Below are 25,380 nucleotides of genomic sequence, written 5' to 3' on the forward strand. Positions count from 1 at the left end.
AAAAAATATACAAAATCATACAAATACCAAATATTAAACTGATAATAATTGACATTTAATATAAATATTTTTTTTGAACTTTAATATATATTAATAGTAATAAAAGAAATTTCATGAAAATTATATTAAATTATTATATTCTATAGGATAAAAATACATAACAAATAAAAATATTAAAAGATATCAAATGTAGGTTTTAAAAACAATTTGATAAACCATTAAATGAAATTATATAAATAAAACAAATTTAATTATTGGTACGATAAGATGAACCAGAGAAGTTTTTCAAATAAAAGAAAATTAATAATAAAAAACATAAAAAATTGAGTTTTTTTATTATTAATAATAAAAAGGTAAAGAGTATAAGTTTTTTTTATATTACTTAATAAATAAAAAAATTATACTGCTGAATATTTAAATTAAAAACTAAACATTCTGATAAAAAAATACATAATAAACAACAATATTAAAAAAATAAAAGTATTTAAATGTAATGCAAAAACATAAAAAAAATATTTTCAAAATTTGAATATATTTCATAACCACCTAAACAATAAGAAGAAAATAAATAACTAAAAAGTATGTTATATATATATATATATATATATCCTTTTACATGTTTATTTACCATCTGTTCCTCACAAACGCTTTGCAGCTCAAATTGTAAGCAATAAAATGTCATAGGATAAACATTTTTTCTATTCACCTGTGGTATGTGAAGATTTGAGAAAATTTAACATGAAATTCCATCCTCGCTCTATTGTAACTTGATAATTTTCAATTTTATATATGTATAAAAACATAAATTGTTGGATAGATTCCAAGTAAAAGTATTCAATTTCAAAACTTTGATGAATTTTGAGAATCCAATGAACCAAAATGAGGTGGATGAATGTAATTAAATCCAAAGGCACTTGGATCACTTTGCTTTATATAAAAAAAATAAAAGAAACAACTTCTACGCAACAAAAATATACATTAACTAAATTATATTGTTAAAAACTTAAATTAAACAAAATAATTTGTTTTCACTTATAAATAAAATATTATTTTAATATTTTTTTATTTTTTCTACTAATTAAAATATTTTTTACCATTAAATATATTATTAATAAATATTATTTTATATTACTTTTACTATTAAGGACATTTTAATAATTTTAAATTTTTATTAATTAAATTATTTGTTTATAAAATTAAATCCTATATTAATTTTTATAAACTTCAATTTTACTTTCAAATTTAATTTTATTCACCTCTAAATCTTTTCAATAAAACAAACATCAACTTATTTTTAAATTCCTTCACATCCATCTACTTTTCCTCCTTCAAATTTATCTTTCAAAAGAACACATCCTAATGATTTATTCGGGGTAGATCTCATTTATCTTCTCTGTAAATCTTTACAAATTGCTGCAACCTATAAATTATCAATAAACGATGACAGTTAAAAATAAAAATAACGGATAATTAGATAAGTAAAAAGTCACTAAATTAAATGAATAAACAAACATATTGTGCAATATTGTCTCCTTTTAGTGTTATGTGAATTATTTTCATACAATTTTAAAAATTTTAAAAATCAAATATGGAAAAGAATGTAAGAGTGAATAATTTTTTTACTAACTTAAAATTTACATGATTTTGTATACCCAACTTTTTAAATTAATAAGATTTTTATTTTTGTAAAATTTTAAGGTCTGCATTTATTATTTATTTATAAATGAATAATACATTGTTGGATTTTACACTTGACAAGAAATTGTATTAAAACAACGTGGATTTCAAAATTTACAAAAAAAACTCTCCAAAATTTATTGTGAATTTTAAATTCTCATGAAAATGTCTTAATGTCACGTATTTGTAGAAAAACAAAACAAATTTTCCTAACATAAACTGCAAGTGAATTTTAATCTTCAGAAATATTACGTCCTATTTTTTTTTTTAAAGTCACAATAAATTATCTTTTGTATTTAAAAAAGTTAGTAGAAAAATCTCACAGATTTCAAATCTAAAAAAAAAAAGGAATTATACGTGTATCTACTTTTTTTTTGTCACGATAACAAAAGTAATAATTTTTTATCATAATTATTAAAAGAAATTATATATAAAATAAATAATTTCTATAATTTTATAATATATAGTAAGTTAAATTTTAGAAAATATAAAATTTAAAAAGTAAAATAATAAAATAATTTATATTAATAAACATAAATATAAATTTATTAAAATGATTATAAATTTAAAGATTAAAATAATAAAATAACTTATATTAATAAAGATAAAGATAAAAATTGTGTTTATGAAACCATTAAAAAACACAAATAGTTTAGATATAGATAATTTTTTTTTGTTAATTTTTATATTAAATTTTTAGTATTCCCATTTGCCACAGCTTAATTTTGCATAATACCTCTCACCGCGTTTCTTTTGGTGGTCTTTGGATAACTCCAAAGGTCCTAATTGTTTGCTGCGAAGGAGTTTTGAGTTTTTGCAGTTTGAACTCAAACTACCCAGAAAAACTATAGTTATAGTTTCTGTTTTGAAAACTTTAATCAAAAACCAAAAACCCAAATCAGAAATCCAAATCGAAGATTCAAAAACCCTACTCGAAGACCCAAAGTGCAATCTGTAGCTCCATTTTTGCATTTCTTCCTCGTCTACCAGCTCTCTGGTCCGCCGTCGCGTTCTTGCTGTGCCTCGTCGTGCCTCACCTCGCCCTGCCGCTGTGCCTCGCCTCGCCTCGTCGTGCCCCTGCCGTCGCCTGGTCTTCCGTTCTTTTGTTTTCAGGTAAGCTGGGCGCCTATTAATTTAATTTGGGGTTTAAATTTATTTTGAGGGTGTGGCTTGAATTTCAGATTGGAGCCTTTGTTTTTTTTTTGGTATATTCAGATACAAGTTTTAATGTGTCCGGGAGTGGTTCAAATTCTAGTAAAGTCAATTTTGGTACATCCTTACGAGTTGAATTTTATATGAAGTAGACTTTTACGAGTCGAGGTTACCGAGTGTTCGAGTGTCTCGATTAGGGATCGGGGATTAGGGATTAGGGTTTTGGGAGTTGCTTAATTTTATTCTATTTTCATACAGTGGTATTCTTGCTAATCTTCTTTGTAGACTTTGCTGTGTAGAGTTCGTGACAAAGAATTTAACTAATTTACGTCATGGAGGTTAGTATTGAATTTGTTTTATTGCTGTCATCTTGCTAAACTGTTTCGAATTTTAGTTTGATCGGTCTTTGTTGTTGTTGCTGGTTTTGAATAGGAAAATGGAGCTTTCTCTGAAATGGTTGACATAAACCAGACTACCATGACCCTGGAACCAGAAAAACCTACCAGTGGTGGACTCTATGTTCCTGGGAAGGATAGGGTGGTTTACGTGCCACAAGAGAGAAAATCACGTTTTGGTATTTTTTTGTTTTGATATGCATTTTGTATCACGAGTATTTTTTTGTTCTGTTGACTATCTGATTCTTATGTCATGTTTTACAATTTTTGGGTGCTGAATGCTGATGCTTTATCTTAATAAATTATTTAATAGGACTTGATGCCCTCGCCAGTGCGAAACGGTCTCAGTATGACGGGGGATTCAAGTTACCAAAAGAAAGAACCACCTCCATTGCAGCTTCTGCAGAAGATGAAGATAAGTCTGAGTTGTCTGTTGTTGAAGAAAGTGAACAGGGTGGGATTGTCAGTAGACACAGACACACTAATAGGAGATATCGTGACACTACCAGTGAAACATCACTTGCAGGTACTTTTTTTAATTATATGAATAATTTTCCTTTGTATTGTTGTTGCCACCTGTAGACTTTCATTAATGAGGTTGTGTGTACTGTTTAAAGTAGTCATCTGGAGGGTCATTCATGAGGAATTAAATTGACAAAGTGGTATATTCAAAGCTTTTTGGATATGTAAAGTGAGCTAAAAATGTAGTACAAATGGTATGGTATTTGTAAAGGAAATATCTTTTTGTCTACATGTTTAAAATGATAATTTAAATTTGTTTATGAAGTGTGTTTATTTTTTTCATTATATGATGGGATTTAGTTATTAGATTTAACTCAAGCAAAGCAAATAATGACCTCTCAAGGTTCTGTGGCTTTGTCGACGCAGAAAGTTCTGTGAGCGAAGATCACTATGGTGATACCAGCAAGGTTCGTTCAACTGAGCAAGCGATCTCAAATGTAAGATTTTTTCTCTTTACCTTATATTTATTTATTTATTTTCATATTTGATGGTCTCATTTTAATGGCTTCGGGACAACATTTAAAGTGTCATGATGCTGTCCCAACAAATATTTAATTTGTGAAATAATGTTCAAATTTGTTGTCGGCTGAAAGGTTTGCAAAGATAAGGAAAGAAAAAATAAAGTAAGAATGAGAAATTTTTTTTCCTTTAGATTGCTGTCTTTTCAGTTTGAGTGGCTGTTGCGTGTTGGTTTTCCTGAAGTGCTTTGCAGAAGATGAAGAGTATTAGATGAGTGTTATTATATAGGAAGTTTTAGAAAAAACTCCTTTTCTTGATCAGTGTGATAAAAAATCAACATTATCATTTCTTAATATTGTATTTCCCTTTCACAATTAGCAATTTGTATTCAGTAAAATTCTCACTATTTTGACACTTTGCTGCATATATCTAATTTTGCTGTATCAATTTTGAAGGTTTCTCCATCACCTTCTGGATATGATAGGGAGGATCACAGGAGTGAGAGGAGGCATTCCAGGGATGATTCAAGAAGTGGTAGCGGAAGAGTGCGTCATCAGAATTACTATGAACGTAAGGCAGGATCTTATTCAGAAAGGGATTCACATAGTAGGTATGACCGTGATCATGGTAGAAAGCGAAGCAGATACGAAGATTCCAGGAGGACGTCTGGTATGTAATTATTATTTTTCTGTTTCCTCTAAGGTTTTTGGGATTAATCCAAGCATTGAAGGCAATACATATTATTGACTTATCTGTGCTTGGAATACTAAAATCCTTTTGCTTCCAATTATATTGAATTGACATATAAGATACTTCTTTTTTACAATTAGTCTCAGTGCATTTGGAGAACTAGCTATTCTTTGACCCGGCGTTACCTATTTTCCACTTGCAGGCAGGTCTGACTGGGATGATGGCAGGTGGGAATGGAATGAAACTCCACGAAGGGACAATGTCTCTAGTTCTAGACGTCATCAACCTTCACCATCACCAATGTTTTTAGGTGCCTCACCAGATGCTCGATTGGTTTCACCATGGTTGGGGGGCAACACACCTCATTCATCTTGTATGTTATTTCAAATATTATATTTTTCAAAATTTTAATGCTTTTAATCCCTATTATTCACTTTTATGATGGCAGTCTGTGAAATAATATTTATTTTTGAATTGAGTGTAGTTAATTCATCTTCCCCCTGGGATCATGTTTCTCCATCTCCTATCCCTATACGTGCTTCTGGATCTTCAGCCAAATCATCTGTTTCTAGACACTATGGAAGGTCGCCTCAGCTTAATTTTAGATCGGAAACTTCAAATTCATTTCAGGTATATTTTGTATCTCATATGATATAGTTCATTTGTGAAGTTAATGATTCTTTATAGATTATGCTGAACAAATAAAATAAATGATTTCAGCATATATATATATAGCAAAGTTCTGAATATCTTCTGTTTTTCTTCTTTCACACTAACTATTATGGATTACATTTTAGTTTTAACATGCATGCTATTTCATCATCTTATATAATTGCGATTTTCATGTTTTCAGGATGAAGTGGCTGATAAGTCTGAATTGGGTGAAGAGCACAAGTATGAGATTACTGAAAGCATGCGATTGGAGATGGAATACGATGCTGACCGAGCATGGTAAATTTAATTTGAAAAGTATTTTTCGTTGATATTGTTTTAAATCACTAAATTTGGAAATTGTTGTGCTATCACATACCAGAGTGCATAACAATGATACATTGTAATACTATGATGGTTCCCTTTTTGTGGTTGTCTTTTATAATTAATTGCTTGATGTTTTTCTTCACATACAGACACACACACACGTTTTACCTTAGTGGCGATACAGCTGAAGCTGTAGATGATTCTTTTACGTAGTCATTATCGTTTTTAATTTGCTAAATCTGTTTTCTTTTTTAATCTTAATTATATCATGAAGGTATGACAGAGAGGAAGGTAGCACATTGTTTGAAGGCGACAGCTCATCACTTTTTCTTGGAGACGAAGCTTCCTTTCAGAAAAAAGAGGCTGATCTGGCCAAGAGACTGGTAACTTTTAGAATTTCTTAACATATCTATCTATCTATATATGTGTACACACACACACACACACTCATTTTTCCTTGCATGTATCTGCACAATTTTGTGGCATTTAGCTTCCTGCTGCTAATTAAAGTGTAAGTAGATGAACTACAGTTACTGGCCATAAGAAGATCTGATAAAATGGAAAAGCTGGCATGAGAAAAAAGTTATAATCTTGTCTTTCTATATTGTAGTTTATAGATGGTTGCATGGAAAAATTTATTCGATGTGATTCTTTAATTTAGTTATGTTTACTTTAATCTCATCTAGCTAGAGATTGAAATCTATAAAAGTTATTCTTATGAGTAACATGATTTTGTTTGGATCCATTCTGTGTCTAAGTTTGTTGTGGTATGGGAGCTAGATCGATATATTTTATGTTGCAATCTACTATCTTGGGGCTTTTGGGTGAATGACATTTGGGTATACACACTTGTTCAAGATAGTTATTCTAATCTATAGAGAGGAATTTGATTGTTTTGAATGTGTTGTAAGTATATTATACCCTATATAAAAATATACGTTTTACTATATCAGACACGTAATGTATTTGATACTTGTCTTGTATCCAGTAGTCTCTGTATTTGTGAATCATAGAGAATAGCTATTCTCATAGTAATCATTATCTGTGTTTTAGGGGCAGTGTTTGCAACGTGCTTATGTTTACCATCCACATTTTTTCTTATTGTTGTATATGTTGAAATATACTTGATTTGGCTTATTTAAGAACCGTTTAATGTGTTGGTGCATTTTTTTTGGGGGCAAGTTGGTATGGGTTTTATTATCTTACAAGTGTTTTTATCAATAATTCAGGTTAGAAGAGATGGCACCAAGATGTCCCTTGCACAGAGCAAGAAGTTGTCCCAGCTCACAGCTGATAATGCTCAATGGGAGGATAGGCAACTGCTGAGATCTGGAGCTGTTAGAGGTACAGAGGTTCAGACTGAATTTGATGACGAGGAAGAGCAAAAAGTTATTCTACTTGTTCATGGTAAATATTTATCATCTGGCCAACTTTGACGTTGTAATGTAGTTTGTGTGCTATTACTCTATTTTTTTTTACTAATTACCCTTTCCATGTTGGCCACAGATACAAAGCCTCCTTTCCTTGATGGCAGAGTTGTTTTTACTAAGCAGGCTGAGCCAATTATGCCAATAAAAGATCCAACATCTGACATGGCTATAATATCTCGTAAAGGGTCTACTCTGGTTAGAGAAATCCACGAGAAGCAGAGTATGAACAAGTCTCGCCAACGCTTTTGGGAACTTGCAGGCTCAAAACTTGGTGACATCTTGGGTGTTGAGAAAACAGCAGAGCAGGTATTCTTCTGGAAATCTGGAGTAGTTGTGTCCTTTGCTTTTTCTTTTCATGTTTGAAGACTTCATCTTATTTAAAATTTTGCAAATAATAGATTGATGCAGACACTGCTGAAGTGGGTGAAGATGGTGAAATTGATTTTAAAGAGGAAGCTAAGTTTTCACAGCATTTGAAGAAAGATGAAGCCGTGAGTGACTTTGCCAAGTCAAAAACCATTGCAGAGCAAAGACAATATCTGCCTATTTTTTCAGTGAGAGAAGAGTTATTACAGGTTGATTTTTTCTCTTGGTTATGCATGTGCAGTTATTGATAGGTTCACTCTTTTGTAAAAAATTTAGGAACCTGGGAATTCAATCTTTTGGGTTTATGTAATTAATGATCACTATCAATCACAGTCTAACTGTTCAGCATTAGGACAGGAATATCTCAGTCATCATAGTTTTATCCTTCTTTATATCATGTGGTTCTGATGTTTATCATTATATGGTTCTGATGTAGCACAACCAAGTCCCTTTTCCTTCTTTCTTCCCGTTATGGTTTTCAATTTTTTTAATTTTTTTCATGTCCTTTTTCCAATTGGATTTTCTGTTTCTCTCAGTCATGGCTCATAAATGTTGGAACACTATTTTTTGTTGATGTACAATGTGTAGGTGGTTCGCGAAAATCAGGTGGTGGTTGTGGTTGGAGAAACTGGTTCAGGAAAGACAACACAATTAACACAGGTTTTTTTGTCTTTTTATTTTCTTTGCCAATATCTTTTATTTCTATGTTTATCCAATCAAGAACAGAATCCCAGATAAACATCTTAACACTGATTTTTCTGAACAGTATCTGCACGAGGATGGCTATACTATAGGTGGTATAGTGGGCTGCACCCAACCAAGACGTGTGGCAGCTATGAGTGTTGCCAAGAGAGTTAGTGAAGAGATGGATACAGAGTTGGGTGATAAAGTTGGCTATGCTATACGTTTTGAAGATGTGACTGGGCCAAGTACTATTATAAAGGTAAACCCTACTTGTATTTATTAGAAATAAATATTGTGCTTCATGTTAGAATGCTATTTTGTAGGTTCTTTTCATCATATATATTCTTTAATTGACATCGGGTGTCTACATCCTGTACTACGATGTGGGCATATAATGTAATTATGTTGGTTCTGAACACATTAATTATGAACTGTGATATGCTCTAAACTTCTGCTGTTAAATTTTACAGTACATGACTGATGGTGTACTTCTACGAGAAACACTCAAAGATTCTGATCTAGACAAGTATAGGTATGAAAATATTCACAAATTTACCCCCCCCCCCCCCCTATTGTTTTATTATTAAAAAACAGTTATCAACCATCTTGTTTGAAACTGTTTCAGGGTTATTGTCATGGATGAAGCCCATGAAAGATCATTGAACACTGATGTTCTTTTTGGAATATTGAAGAAAGTTGTAGCCCAACGCCGTGATTTCAAGCTGATCGTCACATCTGCAACTCTGAATGCACAGAAATTTTCAAATTTCTTTGGAAGGTAATTCACTTTGTTATCTTGCATTGTTTCTTGTTATTGACTTTTGTTAGACTCAACCTAATTGTGGCATTTTTGCAGTGTTCCAATTTTTCACATTCCTGGGCGAACATTTCCTGTGAATATATTGTGGAGTAAAACTCCAGTTGAAGATTATGTTGAAGGTGCAGTGAAGCAGGCCATGACTATTCATATAACCAGTCCTCCTGGTGACATCCTTATCTTCATGACTGGTCAAGATGAGATTGAGGCAGCTTGCTATGCCCTTGCAGAAAGAATGGAGCAAATGGTGTCATCTTCAAATAAAGTTGTTCCTAAACTCTTGATTCTTCCCATATACTCTCAGCTTCCGGCTGACTTGCAAGCTAAGATATTTCAAAAAGCTGAAGATGGAGCCCGAAAATGTATTGTAGCCACTAATATTGCCGAGACTTCATTAACTGTTGATGGTATCTTCTATGTGATAGACTCAGGCTACGGTAAAATGAAGGTGTATAACCCTAGGATGGGCATGGACGCTCTCCAGGTCTTCCCTGTTAGCCGAGCTGCTGCTGACCAGCGTGCTGGTCGAGCTGGTAGAACTGGCCCTGGTACATGCTATAGGTTGTATACTGAGAGTGCTTACTTGAATGAAATGCTGCCTAGTCCTGTTCCAGAGATTCAGAGGACTAACCTCGGTAATGTGGTCTTGTTGCTGAAATCTCTTAAAGTTGAAAATCTACTTGATTTTGATTTCATGGATCCACCTCCGCAAGATAATATTCTCAATTCGATGTACCAGTTGTGGGTTCTGGGTGCCCTTAACAATGTTGGGGGTTTAACTGATCTTGGGTGGAAAATGGTTGAATTCCCGCTGGACCCTCCACTCGCCAAGATGCTTTTGACAGGCGAACTGTTAGGGTGTCTTGAGGAGGTTTTGACAATTGTGTCCATGCTTTCAGTGCCCTCTGTTTTCTTTAGACCTAAGGATCGGGCAGAGGAGAGTGATGCTGCACGGGAAAGATTTTTTGTGCCAGAGTCCGATCATTTAACCCTGTACAATGTTTATCAGCAATGGAAACAGCATGATTACAGAGGTGATTGGTGCAATGATCATTTCTTGCATGTCAAAGGTCTAAGAAAGGCTAGAGAGGTGAGATCCCAGTTGCTTGACATTCTGAAGACTTTAAAGATCCCCTTAACCTCTTGTTGGCCTGATACAGACATTGTTAGAAAAGCAATTTGTTCTGCATATTTTCACAATGCTGCAAGGTTAAAGGGCGTGGGAGAGTATGTTAACTGCAGGAATGGGATGCCATGCCATCTTCATCCCAGTAGTGCTCTCTATGGTATGGGCTGCACTCCTGAGTATGTGGTTTATCATGAGTTAATCCTGACCACGAAGGAGTACATGCAGTGTGCCACCGCAGTGGAGCCCCAGTGGCTGGCTGAGTTGGGACCCATGTTTTTCTCTGTGAAGGAGTCTGATACATCATTACTGGAGCATAAGAAGAGACAGAAACAAGAGAAAACAGCCATGGAGGAGGAGATGGAGAACTTGAAGAAGGTGCAAGCAGAGTTTGAGAAAGAAAGGAAACAGAAGGAGAAGGAAAAGACAGCTAAGCATCAGCAGCAAATCTCCATGCCAGGTTTACGAAAGGGTTCCTCCACATTCTTGAGACCAAAGAAGTTTGGTTTGTAAATTATGTTGTTAATACTGAAATATCGGCAGACCGAGAAAGAGAAGGCTGAATTTTGATTGTAACTAGATGACAGAAATATCGACAGCCTAAGAAAGCTGCAGATTTATTGGATGGCGGCAGGTACTTGACTGTCTTATAGTATAATTAGAGGATCCTAGACTTGAAATATTTTATATGCTGGTTTAAATGATATCTTTCTTGCATCCTTTATTAGCCTGTTATGTAAAAATAATATCTTCAGCCATTATTGAAAAAGTAGACGGTTTCTATACCATTGCCTGTTTTGTTTCAGTTGAGGACAATCTGTAAACAAGGTAGCTGATAAATTTCTTTCGAGATCAGCACAGGACTGCCAGGACACTGTATTTATATTATGGAAAACAATATCCGAAATACTGATATACCAGTTTTGGTAATAGCATTGCGCTCGTGGAACATTGTCACATCCAATGCAAGTTTTTAGGGTTCATAACTGCAAAAGGCAGAAACTTGCCGTAGAAACAACTCATTATGTATTGTACTGATGTATTCGTAACTCCTAAGGTGCATGTGACCACGTCTAGTATTGATGACCTCATATTCTCCCCTTCCATTGTATTTTATTCATTGTTGAACTCCTAAGCATAGTACTCCGTGCAATGAGAATTGAGTTTTAACTTGTACGTTATGGGGAAAAAAATACAATAACTCTTTGTTTTCCCGATTTTAAATGCAGAATATGTATCAATTAATACTGTGAATTGTTGTGTTTTTCTCAAAAGCAGGAAAAGGAAAAGGAGGTAAAATTGATGTGTTGGTGGTTGGATTCTCTAATTGTTTTTTCACTTTGAAGGTTGTGTTTTGGCTCTATTTTGTTAGTAGGGACTTTGTGGGATTGAATATCATTTTTAAAATTGTGCACAAAGGAAATAATGATTTTCATCTCCTTCTTAACAATGCGAAGAAATGCATCGAATAAACGATGAATTGAAGTGGCTATATTGTCTAATAGAAAATAAATGAAAAAGGTTAAATAAGACAAATTTGTCAGACTGGCATGCAAACGAGCAATTACTTTCCCGTAAGCATTTGAGGTTCTGCAGCCACGGAAAAGCTTTACACCTGAACTGCTTGCTTATGATTGTACATAACCTATATTATAATTTGTCAAAAACTAAGATTTTATTTTTTCCTACGGTGTAATAATAGTTATTATTATTAATAGATGTTTCATATTGTTATTCGAACCGAGCATACAAACAGATGATCATTATAGTCAATATAAATAAAGTGGCTTCCAGTTATCAGTCAAATGAAGGAAAAGTTGATCTTCTTCATGAAACTCTCTTCACCAATTGAATTTTCTGATCATTGATACAAGAGTTATTACTGAGATACAATTGGATTGGTTGGTGGTAATTTTCCTAGGCAATTTGGTTTTTTCGTTCTTTTTAAAAGGGGTGGAGCCTAATTAAGAAAAATTAATGACTTACACATTCTTGAAAAATGAATAGCTTTAAATAAGAGTTATTACTGAGATACAATTCGATTGGTAATTTTCCTTGGCAATTTATTTCTTCCGTTTTTTTTAATAAAAGGGTAATAAAAGGGGTCTGATTAAGAAAAATTAATGACATACACAAACCTTATGGGTAAAAGCATAGATATTAGCTTGTGAATACATTTTCACTTGAGTAAAACAATTAATAGCTTTAATAAAAGGAAAAATTAACAATTTCTTAAAAAGTTATATATAGTTTATGTTATACGAAAGATGTCATTTTCGTATTAGAAGAAAGAATTGAAAGTAGTTAAAGCTCAGATGTAAAATTTTAAAATGTTGATCAAAAGAAACCTTTGAAAATAGTTTAAAGATTAAAAAGCAATAATATTGATGATAATTTTTGTAAAGAAAGTAAGGATGTAATATAAATGTTCTCAAGTTAGAAACAAAGATTAAAATTACATATAAAAGCATAGCACACGCTTGTTTCTTTCATATATATGATCTATATCATGCAGCATTTAAATATATGATCTATTCATAAAGACTTTAAACTTTATCCTTTTCCCACACGTTTTATATGATCTTTATCGTTTTGTTTAAGATAGGAAATAAAACCAAAATCTTATATGATGTTTCCGAGAATATGACAGCTTTTTAGTTATATAACGTTGAAAAAACAGTTAAACATATTTGTAATTTTTAAATTTGACATAAAATTAAAATTTATTTATATCTCAAATTTTAATATATTTTAATTTTTAAACTTTAATAATAAATAGATATAATTTTCTAATATTAATATTTTTTATTCGTCTATTCAAATGATATTCTAAGTTAATATTTGAATTGAATAGTATCAAATGATATTATATCAAAGTTTAGAGTTTAAAATTATTAATTTTTAAAACTATTGTTTTGAAGGGGTTGAAGGTGTGATGTTGTGTTAAGGAAGAAAGGAACCAAGAAAAATAGTACAATAAAACAAGAATCTTAATTAATCAAAGTTGAGTAAACATGATACTAAGAAATGAATATTAAAACAGCATGACAGTGACTGCTTACGTTGTGCGCATTTATAGATTCCATAGTTTGTAGTTGAGCACTAAGGCCAAGTGACACTCATCACAATGTCTGTGAACTTTTCATCCAATAACAGAGAGATAGCCATCTTTTATATTCCTAATATGGACAAGAGCACAATTGTTCATTTGTTGGAAAACCCAACATATTGGCCGAACAGGGAATAATAGATCCTCCAATTCACTGTATCAGATCCTAATCCTTTCATAATTTTTCTTAGTACATGACATATTATTATAAAATGAAAGTTTTAAAAAACAAGTGAGTTGAATGTGTCAAACTTTTCAACCATAGGAAAAGATCACTCTCCCTAGGGAAACATAAATGTTATGCAAAAGGGGATGCATCAATGGTCTTGGAAACAAGCAAAAGGGAAAGAGCATGGAAACAAGGATAATTTATTAAATTTGGAGGCAACCCTATTCTAAAAATCTAAAAATACTAAACATTCATTCATATGTGCAGTTCAGTGAACACAACAATTGATAAGTTTACATTGAACCCTAAAACATATTTATTGTTATGGAAATGTAGTAATTGATACAGGAGTTCATGCTTCGGTTCTTCTAATACCCTGCTTATGACCTGTTAGTTAAAAAAATTTAACCTCAAACTCCATAGACACAAATACCAATCTGGGAACCTTTACCCAGATAAGCAACAGGCACTGGAATTTTTGTTATTCCTGGAAAAGGATGAATACAATACAGAAGTCATGGATCAGGATATACAATTCTGACACAGCATTATACAAGAGAAGAATAATAGCACTTACTGTCTCTGCTGAGCTAGCAGTTTCAATAAATTATGCTCCAAAGTACTGTATCATTTCATCATCACCCAAGAAATCATCTAAATGCAATGGACTGTTAAGTCCTCCAAAATCTAATGACATGCTACTAAGCGGTGATCCAAAGAAAGAGTGATCAATAGGTCTATCAAGCTCATTCTGAAATGCATCTTTACCAAAATATTGCAGATCTCCTCCAGTAATTTCATCCCCTTTCATATGCACAGCCTGTACATGAACTGCATCAATCTCTGGCCTTCCTTCACTGTTGTTCCCAGGATGTAGCTGCTGCCTATGACCAGGATCATACCCTGCTGCGGGATTATAAAGATTATAAGTGGGTTCATGCTGCATGTCAGGGTTTTGCAACTCAGGATAGTGTATTGGCCTTCCACTCGTATAAATACTTTCTGTGGAAATTAAGTTGTTTGTATGTAGATAAGAGTAATGATCAAACTCGGGTGCAGGTAGTTGTGCAGGCACCTCAAGCTCCTTTTCCAGTGGCCTTGCAGCAGAATCTGTCTCATTGGACTGTTCATTTCCATGAATCTGGATTCGTACTACTTCTGCTCCTGTCTGGTTAATATTGAGCCCTTTACTTCTTGGCTCAGCATGTAAAACTTCATTGTCAGATTGTGCTGGTGGTTTGTCAACAGTCCTTGATGTCACTCGGAGTTTTCTCGGTCGCTGCTTAGATTGATCTCTATCTTGGACATGCTTCCTAACCCTGCGCGGGTTAACTGGTGGTTCAGTTTCCACAATCTGAATTCTCCTATCCTCTTTAGACGAAACAGAACCAATGCCATCATCAGTACCATCGACATCATAGTTGCTTGCACTACTAGTAGCAGCTTGCTTATTCTCAGCAGGAACACCAGGTAGCATTCCAGTTACTCCAGATGTACCATTGTCACTACTAGGCTGCCTAATGAGAGCTTCTTCTCGACTTAATACCCCCAACCAAATTGCACTTTCCTTTGCTGTCATCTTGTCCTGCAAGCATTTTGACTGCCGAACATGCCTCCTTATCTTTGCAATATTAGGTGACATGTGCTTTATAACAGCAGTGAGCACTCCCACTTTCCACATCTTCTTCAAATCATGTGGCTTCTTATAAGGAGGACTCTGCCCATGAGGTAAATTCAACTGTGACCACCAATCTTCATTACCAGTTGGCCACCATGGTGGAGGTACACCCTTTTCCAATGGATACTTCCTCTGAGGAGGATCACAATGTTGCATCAAAGAAGACAAAAGTGATCCAAGTGTTGCATCTTGCAGGTCTTGGAGAATGCTCTGCGAGTTACCGTTTCGGCTGTTATCGGCCTCACTCATAGCAAGACACTCAGCTTCATACTTGGCTATAGCTGCAGGGCCATTCTTATCAAACTTTACCTTCTCCTTCCACCATGCTCTAATGTTATCAGAGGAACCACTAACCGGCTTTCCCTTCTCAGGAATGATCCCGTATACAAATCCACGAGCTTTGCAGACTTCCATAAGCTTCAGCATATACTTCAGAATCCCATCCTGTGCTCTTGACATTTTCTTCCTACGAGCTTGATCACTGGACTGCCTTGGCTTTTGCTTCTCTGCAGCTTGCTGAATCGCCAGCTTCTGTCTTTCCTTTAGCCTTTTGAGTTTGATTCGATCCTTCCACATCCGCCGCTCCAATTCTTCTGCTTCAATCTCTTCATCACTGACATCTTTCTCTGCTATATTGGGGCATCTAATATCATCAACTTCTAAATCCGAACTGCAGTTCAACTCATGACCATTAATCACAAGATTCTTTATTATATAAAAAAATCTCTTGGATTGGTTAAAAGGGTACAAATTTGAACTTAAAAAGTGTAGGCTAACTTGGTCACCACTAATCACTGGACACATAAAACTGAACTCCAATGTCCTAAATGACCACTGGAACATTCAAAGTACAATACAAAATGAAACCTTTTCGGATTATTTGTACCAGGATTGGCTAATTAATAACTATTATAACTAACCCTTTATCACCCATCAAAATCACATCCTAATTTCTTCTCCCTCGGACCATAGATTATTTCTATTATAACTAAACATTAAAGGCCTCAATGATCTCCCACACACCTTCCTAAGACAGATTCTTCAGTAAAATTATAGTTAACAATTTGACACAGCATATCAGATTGAAAACCCCACAACCAGCATGAAGTCCCCATAGGATGAATCCAAAAATCAAACTATGTTATGATTGACAACAGCCAATAGAAATTCAAGGAGGAAGGCTATATAAAAAAAAAAATACAGAGAGCATTCACAAATCATAAACCAACAAATATATATCTAAAAGGACTGGGCAAAGAGAAAATATTAAACTTTATTACAGAAGAACATGCAACCGAATTAAACTCCTGAAAAAAAAACATAATAGACACACCAGACATCAGGTCCAATTTCTTCCATTTCGGCCATCTAAATCGCAAAAAGATTTGAACTTTTGTATTCGTTTCGTCCTGGGTTTCCTGTTTTTTTCTTTCTGTTATTGGCGAATTGAGCGAAGATGATAAGAACCCTAAAAGGTTTTAGCTTTTGTGACGAACTATGGTTGGAAATTGGATGGTGGGTTGAGCCTAAAGATTTTGGGGTGAGACAGAAAGGAGAAGAAAGAGAAAGAAAGAGATGAGTGAGAAAGAGAGAGATAGAAGACAATTTTAATTGAAAGTGTGCCATTCAATGTCAAAATTCTCTGTGGTTACGCCTATCCTATGTCCTGTGCACCTCACCCTTCCATCACTCAAACCTTTTATTTTTCTCTTCTCTCCCTCTATCAGAATCCACGGCCTCAATTTTATTAATTTTTTAAAACAAAATTGACATGAACCAATTGCTTTGTTTAAGTTTTACATATTTATATCTACTAATGTTTCATAATTTTTCAATATTTGTATAAAATCTAATAATTTTTATCTTTATTTATACATGATATCGATTCCTTTAATTCATTTCTCGTTTTACTTATCATTTCTAATATCTTGAGTTGTCATAGCATCGTATTAAATATAAATTATTTTTTTAAATTAAAAAAATATCATTCATATGCTTAAAATGTTTCTTGTACTGCACAATTTTTTTGAAATCCTTATATATAATTTAATACTTTTAGGCCTTTTTACATTATTTTTAATGTCTTTAAGTATTTATTGTTTTAATTTCTAGAAACTGAAATAGATTAAAAAGAACATATCTAGAAAGGAAAACAAATAAGCTTTAAGTATAAAAATAAAAAATATTAATAATGTTAATCAAATAAATAATTAAGTCTTTATGACATCAATTTATTATAATTTAAATTATATTAAATAAATATTTATTTTCTACCATTCTCGTGTTAAATAAAATAATAATATTGTGAAAATTAAGTAATTCATTGAAATTTTTTCATAATTAATATTTGGGTTAAATATGTTTTTAGTCCCTAAACTATTGGCCGTTTCTGGTTTTCGTCCCTCTTCCAAAGTAAGGTACAATTTGGTCCTCATTCTTTAGAAAAACGTTCGTTTTAGTCCTCAAAATTTTGTTTTTAGTCCTCGTTTTAGTCCTCAAAACGTTCGTTTTTTCGACTAAAACGAACGTTTTTTAAAGATTGAGGACTAAATTGTACCTTACTTTGGAAGAGGGACGAAAACCAGAAACGGCCAATAGTTTAGGGACTAAAAACATATTTAACCCTTAATATTTTATTTAAATGGAGATAAAAGCGTTTTGGGCAAGAAGAGGGGTTAGTAGTATTATAAATAAAAAAACTAATGATTTGTATAAGCTTTTATCTTATGACTGTTTCTCAAAAACATGTAATCTGGGTGGAATTTAAGATGCATGAATCTAGTTATCTCCTATTATTGTATCCAATAATTAACCATTAAATGAGAATAATTCGGTATTATGTCTGATGAATAATACGTATTAATATTTTAATGAAGAAAATATTAAAATTTGGAATTATTATAAGTACAGTGAATAACTCAATTAATATTCTGATTTGAGAGGAATAATAATAGATTCTCCCCTGGCACTTTTACTCTAAGTATGAATCAATCAAATCAAGATGTTAGATTGTCTATCCTTACTTCTATTCTCTCATCTTATGTTTTTTATTTGATAATAAGAATTAATGAAATGTAAAAGGAAAAGAAAAGAGTATATTCAAAAATAAATTAATAAAAATAAAAATTAATAATATATAATTTATTATTATTATTTTTTAATTATTTATTTGATTACAGTAAAAACATATAAACACAATCACTTGTATAAAAAAATACATTCAATTATATTTAAGTTAATTATGTTTAATATAATTAATTAGATGTATGTAAATATTAATAACATATTTATAATATAATAATTGTGTTCTTAAATCTAATTAATTATGTAAGTTTGTTTTATAAATCTTTTTATATCTGAACACAAAATTTAAAGTAATTTTCTTTAAATTCTTTCAGCGAATATCTTGTTTGATTTAATTGATTATAAATATTAATAATAAATTTAAATGAATAAAAATGAAGTGTCATCCTTTACTTAAAATGAAAGATATTCCATAATCTCTATACATCAATTCAAAAAAATATTAATTGCTAATTTAAAGTAATTAAAAATATACTTCAAATATATATATATATATATATATATATATATATATATATATATATATATATATATATATATATATATATATATATTATTTAAGTTTAGTTTTGTTGTATTATCAATTGATTAAAATCACTTTAAATAGAGGTTAGTTTTCAATTATATTATAATTCTTGATTAAACGATACTGTAAATATTAATAATTGTTTGGTGAATAGTTTCAAAATAGTAACATTTCTATAATAAATATGAATGAAAATACATGTATATTTATTTATTTATTCCGATAATATAAAAAATTATCACATAATTTTGATAATTAATCAAATTTAAAAAATAATTACAAAATTTAAAATGAAATTATAAAATGAAATATATTGATAAAAAGTAAAAACGATAAAGAATGATGTATATTAAAATGGTGAAGGAAATTATAGTTTTTTTTTCTTTTCACTTTTATTTTTTAATTAATTTTTCTTAATAGTAAACTTTAAATCTTAAATCCTATCATAAGCTTATTTATTTAGATTAGGTAAAAAATCAAACATTTGAAGGATAAGTTTATATCCAAACAAATTCTATTTTATTTTCAAAATATTAAGAGAAAACAATAACATTATAAGGACTATTAGTATTTATGAGAAATTATTTTATCCAAACTATTTGTGATCTCTTTAATTTACTCTGTTTGAGCTACCTAATTTATTGTTCACTTATACAATAAAAATCTGTAATAACTTTAGTAATATTTAGACTTTTGAATCACATTATTAAGACTTATCTTATCATTCTGTTTTATGGAACATAATAATCCTCACAAAAAATGGAAGGAGAAATAGACAAAAAAAACATCGAGTTGTTCAATAAAATTTTATTAGCCAAATGAAAATGAAAACTAGATAAGAAAGAAAATGACCAATAAAAAAAATTGGAATCAAAATATAAATATTAAAGAGGTCTCACTTGGAAGAGTAAACATCAAAATAGGTCAACATGGTGAAAAAACATAAAAAATATGTGAGGAGGGAAAAAAAAGAAAAATGGTTTGACTAAAATATAAAGCGAAAAGTAGGTTTAGAGTATAATAGAACAAATCCCTCAAGCTTTAGGTTTTCGAAACTATATTGGAATTATATAATTAAGAATAGAATCATAAAAGAGTTTGAAAGATGAGAAAATAATAAATGAGACTAGAAAGTAACACGGAGAAAAGAATGATTTGAGTGAGGATGAATTAGTACACCTATTACAATAAACAACAATAAAGAAAAAGAGTGAGATGAATGAGCTTGGAAATATGAGGAAAATACACATATCAAATTTGGTTACAAAAAATGTAAAACCCTTGTATTGAGAAAAACATAGATTTGTACAATGAAATGTAAAGGTAACTCATCACAAACCTTAGTAGGATAATATTGAATAACATACCAACAATAACAAATCTTAGTAGGAGAGGAGTATAATAAAATGATGTATCTATATTGTGTGGATTGAAAAAAGACACTAATATACATTTATTTCTTACTTATAATATAACACAAAATATTTAAAATATATATAATAAATGGGTACAAGTGAGAGCATCATAATAAACTAAAAAATCACTTCCATCTTTTTAATTTACTAACCTTTAATAGTAAAAAAAAAATTATGAAAAAAATGTTTGGATTACAATTATATTATATCGAATCATAAGAATAATATAATGTTTAGAAAAGAATATAATATTTACTTAAATATAACACACCAAAACAAACCATCAACTTTAAATAGTAATAAAAAAATTATATTGAAATAAATAAAAGTATTTACAACCACTAAAATATAAATTGCCAATATAATAAGATCAGTCCAATAGTAACATTAATTGTACTACAAAACTGTGAAAAAATAACAGGGTTAATTACATGGAAAATACTACTGTTTATAAGCATAAATGCAGTGACATGAAAGTTTACAATTTCTATGAACAAACGTAACATTAACAGAGGCACTGTGGCAAAGGGCTTGAAACCTGATGAAGGTAATAATGGTGTGGAAAATTTTGAGAGAGATGAACAATAATGTTTACAATATGGTGTCCACTCTAGCAGGCAATCTCTTGAAGTAGTTGAATGGAGCTGAAGGATGTTTCTGGCGGAATCTGGGGTGCCTTAGAACATAGAAACCAATGAGAAGGAAGACAACTTGGAAAGGAGTAACATAGAGAACCAGTGCAGCAATGAAACAGAATGTCACAAAGAGAGTGGTGGCCCTTGTGTCTCTCCAGCTTAGTAGATTGTGGAACCTTTCTCCTTGAGTGGCTAAATCCCCTACAACAGTTTGAACCTTCCCAGCAATGCTTCTCAAACGATCATACCTCATTCTGATCATATCTGATGATCGAGAAGTAGGGAATGTATCAAACTCTTCATCCAGTTCATCAGGGTGGGCTGCATCAGCATGAGATAGTCTGGTGTCCATATGAGGAGGATGTCTTGGCCTCCATCTGAAGTTCCAAATTCCAATCAGAGAAAGGTAGAGGAAAGTTGTTGGAAGTATTAGTTCTGGATAGAGAACCAGTATTATGAAAAGGATATGAATGAGTATGGTTGTGAGGGGGTTCTTCCAATTGCATATCTGATCAAACCATCTTCCAAAGGCTATCAACCCACCTAGAACTATGGTTATTCTGAAGAAATTGGCTTTGCTCCTTCTCATACTCCACATGTGTGAATCCACATCTAGCATGTATTCCACCACCTCCTTCCTCAGTGGTGGCTCTGCCCTGCTCAACCTCATTGACACAATCTGGATAGCCTGATGCCTAAGACTGTCTAGTTGAATCACAGACAGAGGATGGATGTAGTGCATCTTTGGCAACAATGGCTGTGTATACATAGACAACATGTTTATCACAGATAAGCTTGTGAACCTTACAGCCAACTGCACCTCTCCCATTTTTTTCACACCAGAATTATGCAGTACTAAAAGAGGATAAGAGTGTGTGTACACCCTATCAGCTTCAAGAGTGGACAGCCTGATTCTCACCTTCCCTATTCTTGAATCCTTTGATGCACCTGATTTCTCTCCAACATGTAAATGACCATTATCATGGACCCCTACTGTGATAACAGTACATGGATCAAAAACCTCCCAAATGTATTGCTCATTCCACCTTGGAGCAAGACTATCCACAATTGTCCTAGTACGGATCCACTTCTGCCCATATTTAGCTACACAATATGCATCTGTGGTTCCTCTACCGTCTCTAGTCTTCATTGGCATCAGCCCTTGTGCACTTATAATCCCCAGTTCTAGAATTCCAATGCTGGCCTTCCATAGCTGCTTTGCTGTTGGTCTAAGATCACTACTGTATTGAGTTGATTCGTCGAGCACATGGTAGCCACCTTCCAAGCAAACCCTCAAGTGTATCCTACTTGAGAACTTGGCCTCTTTCTTCTTTTCCCCTTCAACAACCACATGTTTTTCAAGGTTAAACCACCTTGTGTTCACAGGCTTATGGTCAAACCTCCTTTGCACATTGTGTAAAGGAATGACACACCTTCCCAGGATTTCATCCTTGTTTGGACCAACCCTGTCTTCTGCAGTCAGAACCAAAGGCTCCTCAAATGGCTCAGCAGCAACAAACATCAAGTCCTCATTCCACATGGGATTTATGGTTTTACTCTGAGATGCTCTAGTTCTTGAAAACTGATTTCCCAGATTGGCCTTCACAAAAACTTCAGGATACCGGGTTTTGTCACTTGGTATCAAGTCCTGAGCCTCAATAACATTGACCCTGACATACCAAAGCTTAGGTGAAAGGTAAACCTTAGATCTTATGTTTGCAACAGCCTCAGGACCAACAGTTGCTGCATCAGAATGCCATGCATCAGGAAATGCCTCGTCTGCTTGAGTTCCCATCCAAACTGCCAACATTAACTCTCCCTTGGCTTTTTCACCTCTCCTGTCCTCTAGTCTGTACCACTGTGGAGCCAAAGGGCTATCTGGTGGCACACGTTTTGGGATTTCATTCAGATCAAACATCACTCTCCCTACAAAGTCATCCACAGCAACATCTTTGTCTTTCACTACCACCTCCAGAACAGAAGCTTGAATCCTTTCTTTGGAGAAGGCAAAAACATGATTCCATTGAGGATTGGACTTTTTCTCAAAGTGCTTGGTGAGGCCCTTGTAGTTTCCAAGCTTCACTTCAACATAAGGATCCACACCACCAGTAACATCCTTCCCTGGTAATTCCTTGGCTTTCACCACTCGAACATAAAGGTATTGCATTTGTTCAACCAGGTCATAGGTGCAGGAGAGCTTGTCCCTCATGACTGCACCTGCTCCTATGTTTGGCGAGGTCTCCTTGAGAGCAAACTCTGCTGGCCCTTCTGGCTTATGCATTTTACTCTCTCAGACACCACACTCACCAATTAACCTGCACCAAATGTAAGAAAAACACTTCAAAATCCTTCTTTTATATAAAAATCAAAAGTTGATTATTTACAAGGAGTGATCCTTAGAAAAGAAATCGACAATAACCTGATGCGTTCAAAGAACCATTTAATTCAAAACCCTTGTGTTTCCTTCTATCGATTCAGATTCTCAATTTGCTCAAAAGAAACATTTCATCCAAATAAATAAACATGGCATGAGGAAAAGGCAAAAGTTGAGCGTGTTGCACTTTTTGCATTTTTTATGGATTGCTTATTTTTCATGGAGCAGGTTTTGTGCATCAGTGGTGTTTCTTCAACTACCACAACCACCCAAACCAAATATTTGGTGTTCTTTGAAGTTCATGCACACGCAAAATACATACAAGATACAAAGCAGTCATCTCAAGCGTCACTGCAACTTTCTTCCTAGTTTCTTCTCACGAAATGCATCAAAAACAAAAGTAACTATGTACTGAATCTGTGAATTCTAAATGATACAAGAAAAGAAAAATTTGTGACTGGTGCAAACTGATTATCTACAATGCTCAAACATAACAGATACCAAGTTAGCTACTACCTTCTGCAACTTTCTGTCCCTTCCTTTTGTCTAGGAGAGTTTGCATACTTTTCTTTATAACAAGGAGATATAAACTAAAATTAAATAATTAGCATGATGGAAAAAAAAATCATAAAATGTTATATAAATAGAATAAATTAGAGAATTGGCACTACTGTTGTTGAATCATATGTCTCTGTATATAATATAATGTATTCGATATTTTTTGTAGTAAATTTTACAATTGTATTAATCAAAAGTTATATTTACAAAAAAAAATAGTAATAATCCTTTTTATCATTTATTTTTCTTAATTGTAATGGGTCTTCTGTTTGTGGTTTAGGAGAATGTGACTTTAGCTTATTTCAGAACCCACGTGCTTTGACAAAAGTAGAGGAAAAGTAAATTAAAAAAAAATGGATGTTGAAAGTTGACATTTCATGATTTATTTCATTGAAAATGTGTATATTAATCTTATAAATTATTAGTATAACATAATTTAAATGACTTAATAATTTAATTATAAATTGAATTTTAGTAATTTGATATTTTAAAAAAGTTTTATAATTTTGATTTAAATAATTTATTATTTATAGACTTAGAATAATCTTCTAAGACGAATATTATGAATGAGATAGCATATATGTTTATATTATAATTTTTATTAAATATATTATATAAGAGAAAGTAATAAAATAGGGAGAATAAAAACAGATAAAAATAGTAGAATTAGAATTGATGAGTAACTTTTTAAAGGATACAAATTAGCATCACTTCTAGACAGTTCTATTTAGACCAAACAGAATTTTAAAATTATCAGAGTATTTAAAACAGATAAACTTTCACTAAAGAAATAAAACTTTTTATCATTTATTTTTTAGAAAAACTAAGAAAAAAAAAACTCTCCTCGTCACTTTTCCTTGATTGAGGGATTTGTTTATTTTTCTTGAATTTTTTAATCTCTATTATGGGATTTATTTATTAAGAGAATACAAAATAGTATATAAAATTTTGCATATGAAGAATATTATGTGGGTAGATAATTTAACTAAACATTAGTTTAGTTACAATTTATTATATAATTGCAAAATTATTTGAATGAAAATTATATTATTTAAAAAAGGAACTTATTAGAAAGTAAAGATAATTTACACTGAAATGGTTAAATTCTATCAAAATAAAAACTTGTAAAATTAATTTTATCATAGACCCTTCTAAATTCCATAAAAATCTTTTAAAACATTCACGTCATCTATTGACAATTTCCAATGTGAATTTGATTAAGTAGTCATTTCTTTCTTTCTAGCATTTCTGCGTTTGGTGAACCGAACCTACCGAAACTACGAACTAAAATCATAAGAAGAAATGTCCATTTTAGTATTATACGTAAATATAATTTTAATCTTCTTATTTTACTGAAATTTTTAAGTGGTTATATTAGCGATAAATCAAAGTTTATAGTAATATAATTTCTAAGATAATCATTACAAAATCAATAAATTTATCATAGTTTATATATAATTACAGTATTAATGTCATAATAATAATATTATTATTAGTATTATATACAATACTTTAGAAAGTATTGATATATACTAT

The 25,380-nt window shown here is 32.0% G+C and overlaps 3 protein-coding genes across 5 annotated transcripts; 1 reads left to right on the forward strand and 2 right to left on the reverse strand.

The window, feature by feature from the left end:
• Positions 1-2,426: 2,426 nt before the first annotated feature.
• EMB3011 (RNA helicase family protein) lies at positions 2,427-11,550 on the forward strand. Of its 2 annotated transcripts, none has more exons than XM_047297795.2 (19): positions 2,427-2,790; positions 3,115-3,167; positions 3,262-3,403; positions 3,538-3,750; positions 4,113-4,183; positions 4,661-4,874; positions 5,098-5,268; positions 5,380-5,525; positions 5,749-5,846; positions 6,148-6,256; positions 7,103-7,280; positions 7,380-7,609; positions 7,702-7,878; positions 8,258-8,329; positions 8,436-8,612; positions 8,824-8,885; positions 8,979-9,131; positions 9,210-10,930; positions 11,103-11,550. In XM_047297795.2, the coding sequence occupies exons 2-18, from the start codon at positions 3,162-3,164 to the stop codon at positions 10,807-10,809; spliced, it is 3,819 nt and encodes a 1,272-aa protein (XP_047153751.2). In that variant the 5' UTR covers positions 2,427-2,790; positions 3,115-3,161; the 3' UTR covers positions 10,810-10,930; positions 11,103-11,550. The 2 variants fall into 2 exon arrangements, with proteins under 2 accessions (XP_047153751.2, XP_087948851.1); XM_088092725.1 differs by having other exon boundaries at positions 3,129-3,167.
• A 2,210-nt stretch (positions 11,551-13,760) lies between these two features.
• EIL3 (ETHYLENE-INSENSITIVE3-like 3) lies at positions 13,761-16,835 on the reverse strand. 2 transcript variants are annotated; one of them, XM_047297796.2, is made up of 2 exons: positions 14,152-16,835; positions 13,761-14,061 (listed from the first exon to the last, which is right to left on the reverse strand). In XM_047297796.2, exon 1 carries the CDS (start codon positions 16,093-16,095, stop codon positions 14,182-14,184), a length of 1,914 nt encoding a protein of 637 aa, XP_047153752.2. In that variant the 5' UTR covers positions 16,096-16,835; the 3' UTR covers positions 13,761-14,061; positions 14,152-14,181. The 2 variants fall into 2 exon arrangements, with proteins under 2 accessions (XP_047153752.2, XP_087949092.1); XM_088092966.1 differs by having other exon boundaries at positions 13,761-15,922; positions 16,586-16,834.
• A 3,812-nt stretch (positions 16,836-20,647) lies between these two features.
• LOC124825225 (multiple C2 domain and transmembrane region protein 5-like) lies at positions 20,648-23,413 on the reverse strand. Its single transcript, XM_047297798.2, has 2 exons — positions 23,332-23,413; positions 20,648-23,227 (listed from the first exon to the last, which is right to left on the reverse strand). Exon 2 carries the CDS (start codon positions 23,191-23,193, stop codon positions 20,869-20,871), a length of 2,325 nt encoding a protein of 774 aa, XP_047153754.2. The 5' UTR covers positions 23,194-23,227; positions 23,332-23,413; the 3' UTR covers positions 20,648-20,868.
• Positions 23,414-25,380: the final 1,967 nt, after the last annotated feature.

This window comes from Vigna umbellata, chromosome 6 (assembly GCF_029865625.1).
Source record: "Vigna umbellata cultivar VRB3 chromosome 6, Vumbellata_1.0, whole genome shotgun sequence".
Lineage (NCBI taxonomy): Eukaryota > Viridiplantae > Streptophyta > Magnoliopsida > Fabales > Fabaceae > Vigna > Vigna umbellata.